This window comes from Mesoplodon densirostris, chromosome 8 (genome assembly GCF_025265405.1).
Source record: "Mesoplodon densirostris isolate mMesDen1 chromosome 8, mMesDen1 primary haplotype, whole genome shotgun sequence".
NCBI classification, from domain to species: domain Eukaryota; kingdom Metazoa; phylum Chordata; class Mammalia; order Artiodactyla; family Ziphiidae; genus Mesoplodon; species Mesoplodon densirostris.
The window spans coordinates 69,634,348-69,651,390 of record NC_082668.1 but is presented as its reverse complement, the minus strand read 5'-3'; the positions used below and the strand labels follow the sequence as shown (position 1 = coordinate 69,651,390).

General features: G+C 44.2%; 1 protein-coding gene across 1 annotated transcript in view; it reads right to left on the bottom strand.

The window, feature by feature from the left end:
- The window catches only part of KIF5C (kinesin family member 5C), a 168,798-nt gene that overhangs the window by 64,877 nt on the left and 86,878 nt on the right, over positions 1 to 17,043 (bottom strand). The window contains exon 11 of the mRNA XM_060106261.1: positions 4,276 to 4,424. Coding sequence (XP_059962244.1) covers positions 4,276 to 4,424 — 149 coding nt within the window. The remainder of the gene's footprint in view (positions 1 to 4,275; positions 4,425 to 17,043) is intronic.

Genomic DNA, 17,043 nt, shown 5'->3' with positions numbered 1-17,043 from the left:
AGTTTAGAACCAATGTGCGTACCAAATTTCAGAAGAAAGTTGGAAATATCCTGCCACTTGGGTTGTAGTGGAGGGCACTGCCTCTTCTCTCCACTCCACCTTTCAAAATCCCTGCTCTCTAGCTGACACATCCCAGCCGTGCCCTCGTGACCGTGAGGAATCAGGGTGCACGGGACACCACAGAAGGAATTCCAGTCCCTTCTTTTCACACTCATCTCCGTGGCCTAAACACGAACCACCAGGGCTGCACTCAGGCTGCACCCACAAGGGAAAGAGAATGAATTCAGGAGTCAGGTGCCCTGTGGAGTCATCTTGGGCGAGTCTCTTATCCTGCCTCAAGGGCTGCTGGAGGATTAAACGCCTAGGCTCGGAACAGGACAGAAAGCCTCTGGGTTTTGTTGGATGTGCAGTTAATCCTTAAAATAGTTCTTCATTCATACCTGGTCAAAGGACCACTCCACCATGCCTCCACCTGTCTCCTTTCCTGCCTGACATTTTTATACCACTACAGTAGGTTCTCTAGATTTGAAAACTTTTGCTTCCAGAAAAAAAAAAGTGTTAGCTTGCCGGACAGGAGAGCTCCATTGATCTCCCTACTCTTAATCACTCAGTGATTACATGGTAATGGTGGGGGTGAGTGGAGGAGTCTCTCAAGACCCTCCCTCTTCTCTTCCCTCTCCTCTCTTCAGGAGTCTATAGAGGACCTCACCCCTACCTATGCCTTCAATTACCTCCAAAAGATCCATGGCAGCTCCCCTGAGCTCCAGACCTAACTTTTTTTTTTTTTTTTTTTTTTGCGGTACGTGGGCCTCTCAGTGCTGTGGCCTCTCCCGTTGTGGAGCACAGGCTCCAGACGCGCAGGCTCAGCGGCCATGGCTCACAGGCCCAGCCGCTCCGCGACATGTGGGATCCTCCCGGACCGGGGCACGAACCCGTGTCCCCTGCATCGGCAGGCGGACTCTCAACCACTGCACCACCAGGGAAGCCCCAGACCTAGCTTCTTATTTGGCATTTTCACCTGGATGTTGCGTGGGCACCTCAAACTCCCCTCCTCACCTCCCTTGCCTCCCTTCTGGTTCTCCTGTGTTTCTTGTCTCAGGGAGCACTTCTGCCCTCCACCCAACTCAGCAAGCTAGAAAACCTGACACTCTCTCTCCCTACGGCCTACTCCTCATCAAGCCCTGCAGATTTCACCTCCTAAATACGTCTCCGGTCCGTCCATCTCTCTCCCTTTCCACTGCCCTGTCTCTCAATTCAACGACTATAATCTCATCCCTGGAAGACCACCCCAGGTCCTAGCCCTCCTCCCACACCCTCCAGTCCATCCTCCAACACAACCAATGTATCTTCAAAAATGCAAATCTCGGGGCTTCCCTGGTGGCGCAGTGGTTGAGAGTCCGCCTGCCAATGCAGGGGACACGGGTTCATGCCCCGGTCCGGGGCTTCCCTGGTGGCGCAGTGGTTGAGAGTCCGCCTGCCGATGCAGGGGACACGGGTTCGTGCCCCGGTCCGGGAAGATCCCACATGCCGCAGAGTGGCTGGGCCCGTGAGCCATGGCCGCTGAGCCTGCACGTCCGGAGCCTGTGCTCCGCAACGGGAGAGGCCACGACAGTGAGAGGCCCACGTACTGCAAAAAAAAAAAAAAAAAAAGCAAATCTCATCATACGATCCGCAGCTGAATAACCTTGAATGGCTTCTCACTGCTTCCAAGATAATGACCAAAATCCTGAACAAGGACTACAAAGCCCTGTACGGGCCTGCCTGTCCTTCTCTCATCCATCTCAGCCGGTCTCACCCAGCCCCAGATCTCCACACTGGCCTTCGCTCCCGCCCGTCAGGGTCACTGTAAACCTGGCTCCTCCCACCCTACCCGCACTTCCACCCTCACCTATTTTTGCTCAGCTAACTGCTCTGTTTCTCTCAGACCTTATTCCTTAGGTCACTTATTGGGGGAAATCTTTGCTGACTTGTGTCAAGCTCAGAGCCCTCTGCTGTAATAACTCTTAGCACCTTATACTTTCCCTTCTTGATGGACAGCACAGACTAGCTTCACACGGTTATTCATCGCGGTTGAAGCCTATCTCCCCCACCAGCCTGTAAGCTCCGTGAGGGCAGAGACCTTGCCTAACCGCTCACCCTTTAACCTCCAGCACTGCATTAAACACATGCTTACTTAACAGACGTTTATGAAAGTCTATCACGTGTCAGAAACCATACATTAGTTCTCCTGAATTATGTAAGTTAAGGGCTTCGGTAGGATCTCACCCTATAGGGCATGGAAAACAGTAAATTTCTGAGTGGATCTGCAAGGTGGGACAAATAATTAAAATGATGCCAAGTGAAAAATCCAAGAGCAGGGGAGAGCGCCCAAAAGAGATGCAAGGCATGAGTGTGGGTTAGGCAAACAGGGCAGTGAGCAGACCCCAGAGGACAGCTGACTGAGGGATGGAGAATTGGAGGGTTGGAGCTTTGCAAAGGACAGGAAAGAAAAGAAAAAAACAAGGTTAGTTGCCCACACCACAGTGTTTCTAAGGTCAGTTCCTCCCCCCTTGTCAAAAGGCTTTACTGAATGTTCCAGTTGCCCAGCAGAGAAGTGACCCAAGAGAATCCCAGAAATAGAACAAAATTTCATACAGCCACTCCCTGCCTTGCCAAGCACTCCTCCCCACTCTCCTACTCCTGCCAAATTGAAAGGAATCATCCACCAGCCGCAGGTGCTGAATTATTCAATAATTCTAGCAGCTTTCAAAACACTTGTGCAGCTAGAAAATCTCCCCAAAAGAAAAGAATCGTGTTATTTAGGCTACTAGGTCATTTCTTGAACCTCTCTTGAATCCTGGTTGGTCACGTAATTGTTTTTTCAATTGAACAGTAGCTCATGGACACCCTACCCTTCCTAGCAAAAACAGTGGCAAACATATAATCACAAGACGATCTGCTGCTAACTCTGCAGTTATAAGCAGGCAGGTTACCTGCCAAACCTGCACAGCCGTCCCTAGGCTCCTGCACTTACCCAAGACTGAGATCTGATGCAGCACCTGAAATAAGTACCAAATGCGGCAGCAGAGAATCTGAAGAACAACCTCCAACTATCCACTATTCCCCTACACACACACCAAGCTGCCTTGTTTCAGTGAAAAAAAAAAGGGGGACTTCTACCTTCTAACTTTCGTCACCAAGCGAAAACCATTAAAATAATCTGTCTGAGCCTGGATCTGGAAACCCTTCTTCAGCACCTCGCCCACAACCCACCCACCACTGCATGTCAGCCCTCCGAGATGTTTTCTTTGAGCAGAACAAACGAAAGAGAATGTTTCAGGGAAAAAGAAAAATGAGTCACGAAACAAGCCTTTAAGGCTCCATTTTAGGACAGAGTTTCTTCAGGAATCCTCTATTTCTGGCTCTGAAGAAGCAGAGCATGAAGATGAATTGGGCAAATAAAAATGCAAATATTTGCCAGCGGTGACTTTTAACCCCAAATCGATTATAAGACTCACATAGGAGAGAATGATATTTTTCATTTAATCAAAAGCAATCAGAGCCCCCAAAGTCTTGGGCACTGCCCTCTAAACCTCAAATATGACTACCAGGGAGTGAATTACAGTAATAGACAGAGGCGTATCTCATTGCAAATAGATTAAGGGAACCTTGTAAACAGTCCCTTGCCCACACTAAGAATGTATATGTCAGGGGCTTCCCTGGTGGTTCAGTGGTTAAGAATCCGCCTTCCAATGCAGGGGACACAGGTTCAAGCCCTGGTCCGGGAAGATCCCACATGCCGTGGAGCAACTAAGCCCATGTGCCACGACTACTGAGCCTGCGCTCTAGAGCCTGTGAGCCACAACTACTGAAGCCTGCACACCTAGAGCCCGTGCTCTGCAACAAGAGAAGCCACCGCAACGAGCAGCCTGCACACCCCAACGAAGAGTAGCCCCCGCTCACCACAACTAGAGAAAGCCCACGTGCAGCAACGAAGACCCAACGCACCCAAAATTTATTTATTAAAAATAAATTTTTAAAATTAAAAAAATTTTAAAAACCCTTCCCCCGAAAGCCATCAGGGAGTTTGGGTCAAAAAAAAAAGAATGTATGTCAGCCAAGTGATGGGGTGGGGTGGGGATGAGTGCTAGGGAATAAGACAACATCTGCTTGTTCACATGGGTGGTTGCAAGGCAGGACCAAGCTCCACCATCATCCACTCTTTCCCAAGTGCCCCAGGATGACAACAGTTGTAGGGGGAAAAAAAGCACACGCTCATGCCTCATTCGTCCTTACCATTTCTCCACCTGTTTAGCTCCATCTCCAGATGCTGGAGAACATTCTTCAAAGTCTTGTTTTTCTCTTTCTCTTTTTCATACTTCTTCTTCCATTCTTCTGCTGTCAGCTCCAGGTTCACAGAGACTGTATTCTTGATGGTCTTAGCCCTGGGGTGAAAAACATAAGGGAAAAATTCTGAGCATAGCTACCAGCATTCGTTAAACCATGAATATAATTAAGCCTCAAATTCCTTTCACGCCAAAAGATTGGGACTTGGGGAGCATGAGGGACCCTAGAACTTTTACCTATCGCCCTCCTAGCTGTATTAATGGCACCACTATTCCTAAGGCTCTAAACTCACCTTTCCGTTTTTATTTCTCCTTTACTTCCTGCCAGTCTCTAGATCCAATGGGATTTTCTTTATTTTTTTTATTTTTATATTTTTCTTTCTTTTTTAAAAAAATGAATTTATTTATTTATTTATGGCTACGTTGGGTCTTCGTTGCTGCACACGGGCTTTCTCTAGTTGCGGCACACAGGCTCTCTCTAGTTGCGGCGAGCGGGGGCTGCTCTTCGTTGCGGTACACGGGCTTCTCATTGCAGTGGCTTCTCTTGTTGCGGAGCACAGGCTCTAGGTGCGCGGGCTTCAGTAGTTGTGGCGCACGGGCTTAGCTGCTCCACGGCATGTGGGATATCTTCCCGGACCTGGGCTCAAACCCGTGTCCCCTGCACTGGCAGGCAGATTCTTAACCACTGCGCCATCAGGGAAGTCCCAGGATTTTCATTCAAATTGTCTCTTGGGGTCTTTCTCTATTCCCTCTGCCACCATCTTGGTCTATGTTCTCAGTAACAACTTATGGTTATAGCCTTTTTCAAACATTCAGCATCCTCCTTTAAGCATCTTACATACCACTGCCAGATTCATCTGCCCAAGTAGAGCTTTCTTTCAATTCAGTTAACTATGAAACACTGGGGATATACCAAGACAAATGAGACAAGGTCTCTGACCTTGGAGCTTACAGTTTCTCATACCAATAAATATACCAATAAATATAGCTGTTTCTCTTACTCATATGTGGTACCTAGAATCATCCCTGATGTGTTTTAACACATGCCAACACATGACACCCGAGACAGGTGGGTCACTTTATGAACTCAGCCTGGCCAGGTGAGACCGTGGCTCCCTGCCGGGCACATCCTTCCCCACCACCCAGGCAACTGTCACTAAGTACGAGTGGAGGGCCCACTTTTCTCAAGAAAAGTCAGAAATTAAGATTTTTATTTGTATCTCCCAGTTTAAGACAATCCTTCAGAATGATGTGTGGGACAAACAAACATGTCTAATGGACACCATTTTGCCACTTGGGGTATAAGAGATGGAGTGGCCTCCTAGAATGGATGGCCTGGGGGGAGTGTGATGCCACAGTGGATTTTTGGACAGTATCTCAAGGGAGCAAGAGGTGAGAGCTAAGGCACTGGGGGCTCCAGCCAGTAATGAAAATCAAATACATGATTCACCGACTTATGCACAAAAATGAACACATAAGCAGATTTGTCCAATTAAAAAGTAAATTGACGGAGGGAGATGCAAGAGGGAGGGGATATGGGGATATATGTATATGTATAACTGGTTCACTTTGTTATAAAGCAGAAACTAACACACCATTGTAAAGCAATTATACTCCAATAAAGATGTTTAAAAAAAAAAATAAATGTAGGGCTTCCCTGGTGGTGCAGTGGTTGAGAGTCCACCTGCCGATGCAGGGGACACGGGTTCGTGCCCCGGTCTGGGAAGATGCCACATGCCACAGAGCGGCTGGGCCCGTGAGCCATGGCCGCTGAGCCTGCGTATCCGGAGCCTGTGCTCCGCAACGGGAGAGGCCACAACAGTGAGAGGCCCGCGTACCGAAAAAAAAAAAAAAAAAAAAGTAAATTGACGATGGCAGAATTCCACTTATTGCATACTTCTGAAGTAAAAACTTCATTTAAAAATATGTGATATCCTGTTTTATTTGCTATCGACTTTTTCACTTTAAACTCCCACTAGTTCTTGTCCTGTCACACTTGCTGGCACTATCTGATGTGTGATTCAGGTTAATTACTGTTGTCATTAAATGACATTTTGGACATGATTTCTATTTCAGTGAAAGAAATTCAGCAGTCTTCACCAGTGCTGCAGACGTCATTCCAAAAATTAATTCCTAAAGCAGACAACTAAATAACCCAACTGTCAAAAGAGGAGTTAAGTGATTTCAATGTAATCATTTCAGTGTAATTCTCCCTCACTCACTGTAGCTTAAGGCTGCTGTCCCCAGAAGTGCTTCAACTCTAATTTTTCAAATAACAGCAATCTTATTGCTACTTTAAAGTCTAGGCCAATTTGACACTTTCACCTCACCTTCTAACATCCTCAGGCAGTGTCGTGGGTGTTTCTCAGATACAAGCACAAACACTGCAGCATCCATTATCAACTTAGTTTAGTAAGAAAGTGAACAATAACCTATGGCTGAAATGCTTGTGGACATTTAAGGGTATACTTTGAGGCTACTAATCTTTTTTTTTTAACATTTCTTTCTTCCTTCCTTCCTTCCTTCCTTCCTCCCTCCCTCCCTCCCTCCCTCTCTCTCTTCCTTTATTTCTGCGTTGGGTCTGTTGCTGCACACGGGCTTTCTCTAGTTGTGGCAGGCAGGGGCTGCTCTTTGTTGTGGTGCGCAGGCTTCTCACTGCGGTGGCTTCTCTTGTTGTGGAGCATGGGCTCCAGGTGTGCGGGCTTCAGTAGTTGTGGCACGCAGCTTCAGTAGTTGTGGCTTGCGGGATCTAGAGCGCAGGTTCAGTAGTTGTGGTGCATGGGCTTAGTTGCTCCGCAGCATGTGGGATCTTCCCGGACCAGGGCTCAAACCTGTGTCCCCTGCATTGGCGGGCGGATTCTTAACCACTGCACCATCAGGGAAGTCCAAGGCTACTAATCTTACTTTATACATCATAAAGAGTCTCTTGATTTCCAGTGATACTAGAAAGAGAAGAGTAGAGCCTTTATGCTATACTCAGGCAGGTTTAGCCAGAAGTCCAATTTTGTGAGCAGATCCAACAAGGTTATCCCTCGTATAGCTGAACCTCATTCTCAAAGTTCTTTTAAGTTGTTGAGAAAATTCTTTTTCTCCCACTTCTGTAGTAATCTGAGTCCTGGCAAGAGATAGTCTACTCAAATTGGGAAGAGCTTAACAAAGGTATGGGATGGGTGATGGGAAATAACAAGGCATAATGGGTACCCCACATTAGTGATGGGGGTGCCATTACCACCCTTAGGCTAAAGGGGTCCCAGAGGGAGGGAGCTATAAGAAGAAGGTTGTCCGTACTCACAGATACAGAGGATGAACTAGTGGTTACCAGTGGGGAGAGGGAAGTGGGGAGGGGCAAGATAGGGGTAGGGGATTAAGAGGTACAAACCACAATGCATAAAATAAATATGCTACAAGGATATATTGTATAGCACAGGGAATATAGTTCATATTTTATAATAACTATAAATGGAGTATAACCTTTAAAAATTGTGAATCACTGTATTGTACACCTGTAATTATATAATATTGTACATCAACTATACTTCAATTTTTAAAAAAGAGTACAAATTAAAAAAAATTTTTAACCCTTATAAAAAAGAAGAAGGCTTCCCAGTAGAAGGTGTAACAGCCTTTGGTCTAAGAACACAGCCAACCCAAAGTGACCCTTCAGGGAAGGAGTCAAGAAATTAATACACTGACCTCACTCTCTTCTCTCCTTATGACTGCGTGCCCATGTTCCTTCCCCATGGTGGAAACTAACTGGAAGCCAGAGGCAAGGGAGCCCATTGTAGCTGTCCAGACTGGTCATTGTCCCAGGGCACAGAGCAGAGCAGAGATGGTACAGAAACAATCCAGAGGAGCAGATGGAAGATATACAACCCAAATCCATTTGGAACTGAGAACAATGGGGGGAAACCATGGCTCCTGCTGTCCTAGACAGACTCCATTCAGTCCCCAATGAGGCAAAAACATCATGCCTCTCCATCCGCTAAAGGTAGAACATGAAGAAATCAGCTAACACTGATTGGGAGAGAGATTAATTATCCCAAAAGTGTTCTACAGATTTAAAACAATCTGAAATAAAATCTCAGGAGTTTTGCATGTGTCTGTAGAAATTGACAACCTGATTCTAAGATTTATAATAAAAATAAAGAGGGCCAAGAATAGCAAAGACAGTTTTGAAGGACAAAGCTGGAGGATGGAATATCAACACATTATAAAGCCACAGTAATTAAAACTGATTAAATAGTCCAGAAACTTTAGAATAGAAACAGAATAGATTATCCAGAAACAGACGCTCAGCTATGTAGCCATTTGATTTACAACAAAGGTGCACATATAGCACAGAGGGAAGGGATGCTCCTTTCAGTACACGGTGCTGGGGCCGGGGTGGAGGTGACGATCTTTATCAACTCCCCCAATAACATATAAAAAATTCTATTTCAGATGAATCACATGCATAAGTGTGAAAGGTAAAATAATAAAGCTGCTAGAAGAAAAGAGAGTATCTTTAAGACCTTGGGGTAGGCAAAAATTAATTTCTTAAATAGAATAGAAAGAAAAGATAAATTTGACTTCATAAAAATTTAAAACCCTCTCTTCATTAAAAGTCACCATTAAAAGAATTAAAACATAAGCTGCAAAGTGAGAGAAGATATAAACAATCCATATATCTGCCAAAGGACTTATCCAGAATAATCCCTATAAATCAATCAGAAAAAAGCAGACAACTGGTGCAAACACTGGGCAAAGATCTGAGTAGGAACTTCACAAAAGAAGTGCCAATAAATACCACCCACAAAGGGTGCCAAACAACATTAGCCTTCAGGGAAATGCAAAATAAAATGACAGTAAGATACTTTTACACACCCAATAGGATGGTTAAAAATTGTTAAACTGATAATACCAAGTGTTGATGAGGATGTGCAGTGACTATAATACTCAATTGCTACTAGAGGGAGTATAAGCTATTCCAATCATTTTAGAAAACTTTTTGGTACTATCTATTAAAACTAAATATCTTATATCCTATGAGCTAGCAATTCCACTCATAGGTATATAACCGACAGAAATGAGGACATACGTTCACCTAAAGACATGACAACCAATGTCATAGCAACTTCATTTATAATAGCCGCAAGATGAAAACAATCCAAATAACCATCAACAGTAGAATGGATACATACATGCTATATTCATACAACAAAATATTATATAACTATGAAAACTAAACTACTCCTACACCTAACAATGTAGTGTACTTCAAAGATACAATGTTGCATAAAAGAAGCCAGATACAAAATAATACTGCATGTTTTTATTTGTATCAAGTTCAAAGACAGCAAACAGTAATCTAAGTTGACAGAAGTTAGGATGACACTTACCCATGAGAGTTGGGTACCAACTGGGAAGGTTCAAAGAGAGGCTTCTAAGATGCCAGGTGGTGGTTACATGTGAATATACATGTATATTTAAATTTTTACTGAGTTGCATACTTAAATGTATTTTACTATATGTATGTTATATTCACCAAAAATAAGTTAAGAAAAATAAACTGATGTGGAAAGAAATCAAGTCAGATACAAGAATTTCTAGATTGTGGAAGAAACAAGAGTTACTAAGAGAGATACTGAACTTCTGTGCCTGGATTTATTTCTTTTTAATAGAACAAATATTCTCCTATCTAGGAGGTTGAAACCAACCTTGCAAAATGGAAATAAAGAGTGTCTTGGTCCCTTGTTCCTACAAGAGACCTAGAATAAAAGAATGATGAACATCTATAATCTCTTTTTGCTTCTTACCATGAACTTTAGGAAAATCTACAGAGTAAAAGGGCCTAATGATTAGGTTCTATCTAATTTTGCCGCCAGTGTGGATTAGCTAGTGGTCTGATGAGTTTTGTTTTGTTTTGTTTTGTTTTTGCCTTGTGCACTGTAGAGCATGTCCAAGTGTCTTCCAGCTCTCATACTCTTTGCTCTTTTATTTTGGTATTTTCCACATACGTGCTAGCTGTCAATCACACTAAGCAGTGTTACATCTGGACCCTCTGTTCAAACACAGTGAATAAACACGGATCCTGGGCACTCAGGACACAGTGCCAGGACCCATGAGCATTTCCTGCTCAGCCTGGTTTGCAAAAGAATTTCAGGTAGCTAACAAGGAAACATAAAATTGATGGGATAGCAGAAATTAAGAAATGCTCTTAAGGCAGGTTTTATCATTTTTTCTAGCTGAAGCTATATAGCAATACCACCCAGCCCTATAGTTTTGGGACATCACCTCCTTGATACAGGAAAAAACCCCAGTAATCCATGGGAGCCTTACCATAGCCATGAACTTACTGCTCATTCATCATCTTTATGGGTCAATCTCACTCTGCTAACATATGATTGATCCAGTGTGACCTCATCACTCACAAGGGAGCACAAAAGTATCTTGGGTCTTCACTTTCAAAGATCCTCAGTTTGGTTTTTCAACCAGATCCCCTAAGCTGTATACAGAAATAAATGCCTGTTCCACAAGCTATGACCATAGCAGACACTGAGCAAAATCCTAACCAAAGGCTAGTTAGGGGAAGAACCTTAATTAATATTAGGTTTACAACTTAATAGCAAGACCTACTTAGCAGGAATGAGCCAAATCTTAAAGGTACAATGATCAGTTTTTTTGTTTTGCAGTTTTTCTTTGCTTCAGCTTTCTTTAGAGAGTTAAGCACCACTTAAATAATATGATCTAGGCCTGCACCAGATATAATATCTCTTCTCCCCATAGGGAGGGAACCAGGATCCGGTTTTTAAAAGATCTCAAAGCTAACGAATGTTAACCATTTTTGGAGAAGGCAGGCCAAGCATAGCAGACAGAGAGCAGAGGCCACAGTACATATTCCACCTAGATCTCCGTACAAAGACAGTTACGTCAGAAAAGGATACACTGACATATTCCACTGAAGGGTGGAAAGAGGAAGACTCCACCCCTCTGTCCCCGCGTGTTCTGTTATGTCCTCCTCAGCACCTCTCAGTTACTCTGTCACTGAACTCGCAATTTACTTGTTCAGAACCACATGCCCAGGCTTCCAAGATTACTGATCATGTGCATTTCTACCACCTGCATTAAGCCCCCATATGTGATGTCACCATTATTTGGCACTTGAATCAAACCCTTGTTGAAGAGGGGAAGTCGTAGAACCACTGGTTCACATCACTCTATGTCCTGTTAAATCCCATCCCCACCTATTTCCTGAATAATTGCCTATATTTGTACTTTCTGGCCAAGATCAGTTCTAAATGATAGAGAAACTACATACTGTTGGAGTTTCTTCAAATTACCTCGGCCTCCCCTGGAACAGCCAGGAAGATGTTTGTTCTTGGTACCTTCCTATCTCTTGTTTTCAGCATTTTCTTTCCCTCTCCAGGATAGTAGTGGTATTTGAACAAGGAGCTCTAGATAAACCCACACCTTCGATGCATAGAATAAATCTGTAATGTATGATTCCACATGGTGAATGGTGTGCGTGAGAGGGAGATAAAGAGACTGAGATCCTCTCATTGTGGGGTGGAAGAGGGTAGCCCAGCATCCCTCTCTATCAGTCAGGGTTCTCCAGAGGAACAGAACCAACAGGGGAGGGAGGGAGGGAGGGAGAGAGAGGGAGAGAGAGGGAGAGGGAGAGGGGGAGGGAGGGAGAGGGAGGGAGAGAGAGAGAGAGAGAGAGAGAGAGATCTTATATATCTGATATCATATATCAGAGAGGATATCTATCTATCTATCTATCATCTATTGAAATTGGCTCACTGGAAACTCAGGCAGAAATCGATGCTATAGTCTTGCGGCAGTTTCTTCTCCAGAAAACCTCAGTTTTTGCTCTTAACGCCTTCATCTGATTGGATGAGGCTCACCCGTATTATGGAGGATAATGTGTTTTACTTAAAGTCAACTGATGGTAGATGGTAACCACATCCACAAAAAAATTTCAGAGCAACACCTAGGTTAGTGTTTGATTAAATAATTGGCTACTACAGGCTGGTCATAAAACGATCACACCTTCTATCTGCTCTGGGTCCTAGTTCCCATATAAAACACCTAACCTTCTTCTGGACACATGACTGCTGCAAAGCACCTTCCCATTTCCCGGTAAGGCCATTTCCCTGCCCATGAGTCGGGGATGTAGGGAAGGAGGAATTAAAAGCTTTCAATGTTGTCTTTTGAAAAATTTTAATCTCCGGAGAAACATTAAGAAATGACCAGCTTTGGGGGCTTCCCTGGTGGCGCAGTGGTTGAGAGTCCGCCTGCCGATGCAGGGGATACGGGTTCGTGCCCCGGTCCAGGAAGATCCTACATGCCACAGAGTGGCTGGGCCCATGAGCCATGGCCGCTGGGCCTGCATGTCCGGAGCCTGTGCTCCGCAACGGGAGAGGCCACAGCAGTGAGAGGCCCGCGTACCGCAAAAAAAGAAGAAATGACTAGCTTGGATAAAGGTTTGGCATCTGGTTAAACTACCTGTCATCCACAGCGTTTCCTCCTCCAAGAGCAAAAATTAACCCTACTGGTGTTTGGCAACAAGCCCTCCAACAGGGGGTGATTTGATTCTTTCTCCATCCTATGTCAAACCTGCAGCCAAGCATCTCCCTTGGCCAAAGTGCTTGCTCTAGTCCCGCAGGGAACTTGTTCTTATGCTCTGGGGACATGCATTTTGCACACACACCACTCAGGCTCTGCCTAATCCAGTTGCCTTTAAACCAAGCGTGACTGGCACCATTTTTTTATCAAAAAGTGCATATTGGAAAAAGAAAAAAGAATATTACTTTTCCTAAACTATCCATTCTCCTTTCACATTTAACATATAAATAAAGCCTTTAAATTATTCATGCTGGATCAATCAAATTCTTGGTGTCAACAATGTGCTGATTCAGGCTTTTTCTAAACTGATTGGTCTGCCCCCTGGGGACCCACCTTTCCCTCATTACCATAACAAATCAAGGTACATTAAATAGGCTTCCATGATTGGGTGATTTGATAATTGATAACTGGGTGCTTTTCACACTTCTAAAACTTGGGCCTCCCTGGTGGCGCAAGTGGTTGAGAGTCCGCCTGCCGATGCAGGGGATACGGGTTCGTGCCCCGGTCTGGGAGGATCCCATATGCCGCGGAGCGGCTGGGCCCGTGAGCCATGGCCGCTGGGCCTGCGCGTCCGGAGCCTGCGCGTCCGGAGCCTGTGCTCCGCAACGGGGGAGGCCACAACAGTGAGAGGCCCGCATACCGCAAAAAAAAAAAAAATAATAAAATAAATAAAAATAAAACTTAAAAATAACCTTTTTGAATAGTGCTATAAAAGTACTTTGGGGACTTCCCTGGGCACAGTGGTTAAGAATCCACCTGCCAATGCAGGGGATACAGGTTCAAGCCCTGGTCCGGGAAGATCCCACATGCCACGGAGCAACTAAGCCCGTGCACCACGACTACTGAGCCTGTGCTCTAGAGCCCGCGAGCCACAACTACTGAGCCCGTGCGCCACAACTACTGAAGCCCACGTGCCTAGAGCCCGTGTTCCGTATCAAGAGACACCACTGCAATGAGAAGGCCGCGCACCACAACAAAGAGTAGCCCCTGCTCACTACAACTAGAGAAAGCCTGAGCGCAGAAATGAAGACCCCATGCACCAATTAAATAAATAAATAAATAAATTTATTAAGATTAAAAAAAAAAAGAACGCATTACCTTTCCTCCAAAGGTTTCAGTATGCCTGACAGCACTTCCTTTAAAAGAAAAAAAAAGGGGCTTCCCTGGTGGCGCAGTGGTTGAGAATCTGCCTGCCAATGCAGGAGACACGGGTTCGAGCCCTGGTCTGGGAAGATCCCACATGCCGCGGAGCAACTGGGCCCGTGAGCCACAACTACTGAGCCTGTGCATCTGGAGCCTGTGCTCCGCAACAAGAGAGGCCGCGATAGTGAGAGGCCCTGCGCACCACAATGAAGAGTGGCCCCCACTCGCCGCAACTAGAGAAAGCCCTCGCACAGAAACGAAGACCCGACGCAAATAAAAATAAATAAATAAATAAATAAATTTATTAAAAAAAAAAAAGTACTTCGGAAGAGTAATTAAAGACTAAAAAATGAAACTCTGGGAGCCAGATGAAAAAGAAAAATTAGTGAAAGTGCTCTAATTTGAGTCCCCATCCCTTAAAGCAGGAAGTGTTCAGCTTCCTGACAGAGGACGGCTTTTTGACTCTCTGCTGCCCTCAGGCATCTATATACTCTGTCATGTTTCTACTGCATCAAAGGACCTACTACTGTTTTATTCAGAACATCAATACAGTATAGCCTAGCAACAAACATGGACTTTCTTCGTGTCCTTGAAAGAACCATGTGGCAAGAACTAAGTAACTTCATGCTGCCCTTAGGTTTGGCCACCCCTGCAACAAGAATATCATGAACACTCGACATACTGAATTTGGGAGACTCCCGGCAGTCTCTTCTGAGTTCATACTGCTTAATCTCATTAGCTATCAGATACCATGTCTAATCTGATGTTCAGACTCATGTCTGCGTGTCACTGGGTTCAATGTGTGAAGTTAACAATAAAGCGGGTACTGGCTCCACAGAGAAGTTAGATGTCTTTGGAGAACCCATTAAATAACTCGAAGATGGAGGAAAGGGAACAAAATTTCACACATTTCTAATTAAGGGCAGGAAAACAAACCAGATCGAAACCCAACCAAATTTCTGGACATAATGGCGTCATAGTTCAGCACCCGCTCTAATGTTCTAGGGATTCCTACATAATAAGCATTAGGTTCCTCTGTTCATTCATCTTGATAACATTTGTCTGTTGACCACCTACGGTGTCCTAGTTGTCCTAGGTGCTTGTTGGGACAACTGAGGCTGGTAATAAACTAGTCCTTGTCCTCATGGAGCCTAGTACCCAGATGACTCTGACTAAAGATTATAGACCAAACTATTTCATTTGAAAATATAGTTGACATACTATTTATTTCCTGGAATCCTAAATTATCAGCAGGATTTCTTTTTTTTTTAATATGCATACTAAGGGTCTTTTTACTTTTTATTTTTTTTAACATCTTTATTGGAGTATAACTGCTTTACAATGTTGTGTTAGTTTCTGCTGTATAACAAAGTGAATCAGCTATATGTATACATATATCCCCATATCCACTTCCTCTTGCGTCTCCCTCCCACCCTCCCTATCCCACCCTTCTAGGTAGACACAAAGCACCGAGCTGATCTCCCTGTGCCACGCAGCTGCTTCCCACTAGCTATCTATTTTACATTTGGTAGTGTATATGTCCATGCTACTCTCTCACTTTGTCCCAGCTTACCCTTCCCCCTCCCTGTGTCCTCAAGTCCATTCTCTACATCTGCATCTTTATTCCTGTGCTGCCCCTAGGTTCATCAGAACCTTTTTTTTTTTTTTTTAGATTCCATATATCTATATATAGATACCATAAATACAGTATTTATTTTTCTCTTTCTGACTTACTTCAGTCTGTATGACGGATTCTAGGTCCATCCACCTCACTACAAATAACTCAGTTTCGTTTCTTTTATTGTATATACGTGTCACATCCTTTTGATCCATTCATCTGTCGATAGACACTTAGGTTGCTTCCATGTCCTGGCTATTGTAAACAGTGTTGCAATGAACATTGTGGTACATGACTCTTGGAATTACGGTTTTCTCAGGATATATGCCCAATAATGGGATTGCTGGGTCGTATGGTAGTTCTATTTTTAGTTTTTTAAGGAACCTCCACACTGTTCTCTCTATAGTGGCTGTATCAATTTACATTCCCACCAACAGTGCAAGAGGGTTCCCTTTCTCTACACCCTCTCCAGCATTTATTGTTTGTAGATTTTTGATGATGGCCATTCTGACTGGTGTGAGGTGATACCTCACTGTAGTTTTGATTTGCATTTCTCTAATGATTAGTGATGTTGAGCATCCTTTCATGTGTTTGTTGGCCATCTGTTTATCTTCTTTGGAGAAATGTCTATTTAGGTTTTCTTCAGCAGCATTTCTTTAATCATTCATTCCAGAAATTTAATTCTACTCCTACTTCATTCAGTCCTGATCCTTATATTACACCCATATCCTTGTACATTATGTCACGTTCAGTCCAGTCCCATGCATGGCCATGACTTCTCAAGCCTGTTGAAAGATGGAGGAAAGGGGGGACTTGCAATCACTGGACACCTTATTCTGTGCCAGCCCTTGTGCTACGTAAAAACTGAAGCAACTCATTTAATCCTCCCAATAATTATCAGAAGTAGGTGTTATTATATTTCTTCCTATAGGCAAGGAGATTCAGGCTCCAAGAGAAGGAAATGAGAGAAAAAAATGGGTGAGAAGCAGAGCTTAGCTTCAAAGCTGGAGTAACTGACCCCAGAGGGCTGTGCTCATCAAGGTCCCTGATCAAGCAGCCCACATGGAAGAGGCTGTGGGTCAAATGATATAGTCTCGGTCCTATAACATCCCGCACATTTAGTTATTTACTGGCTGTGTGGTCTCAGGGGCAGGACCTAATGGCTTGGAGCCAAAGCCTCAATTTCATCCTCTGCACAAAGGGGAGAGATGCCTACCTGATATAATTTCTATAAGGATTTTGACATGCCTGGCACACACTAGTTCCTTTAAAAAAGTGCTGATGATAATGATGATACTGATGATGGCTTCACTGAGATCAGAAGAAAGATAATCATCGTTCAGACTTATA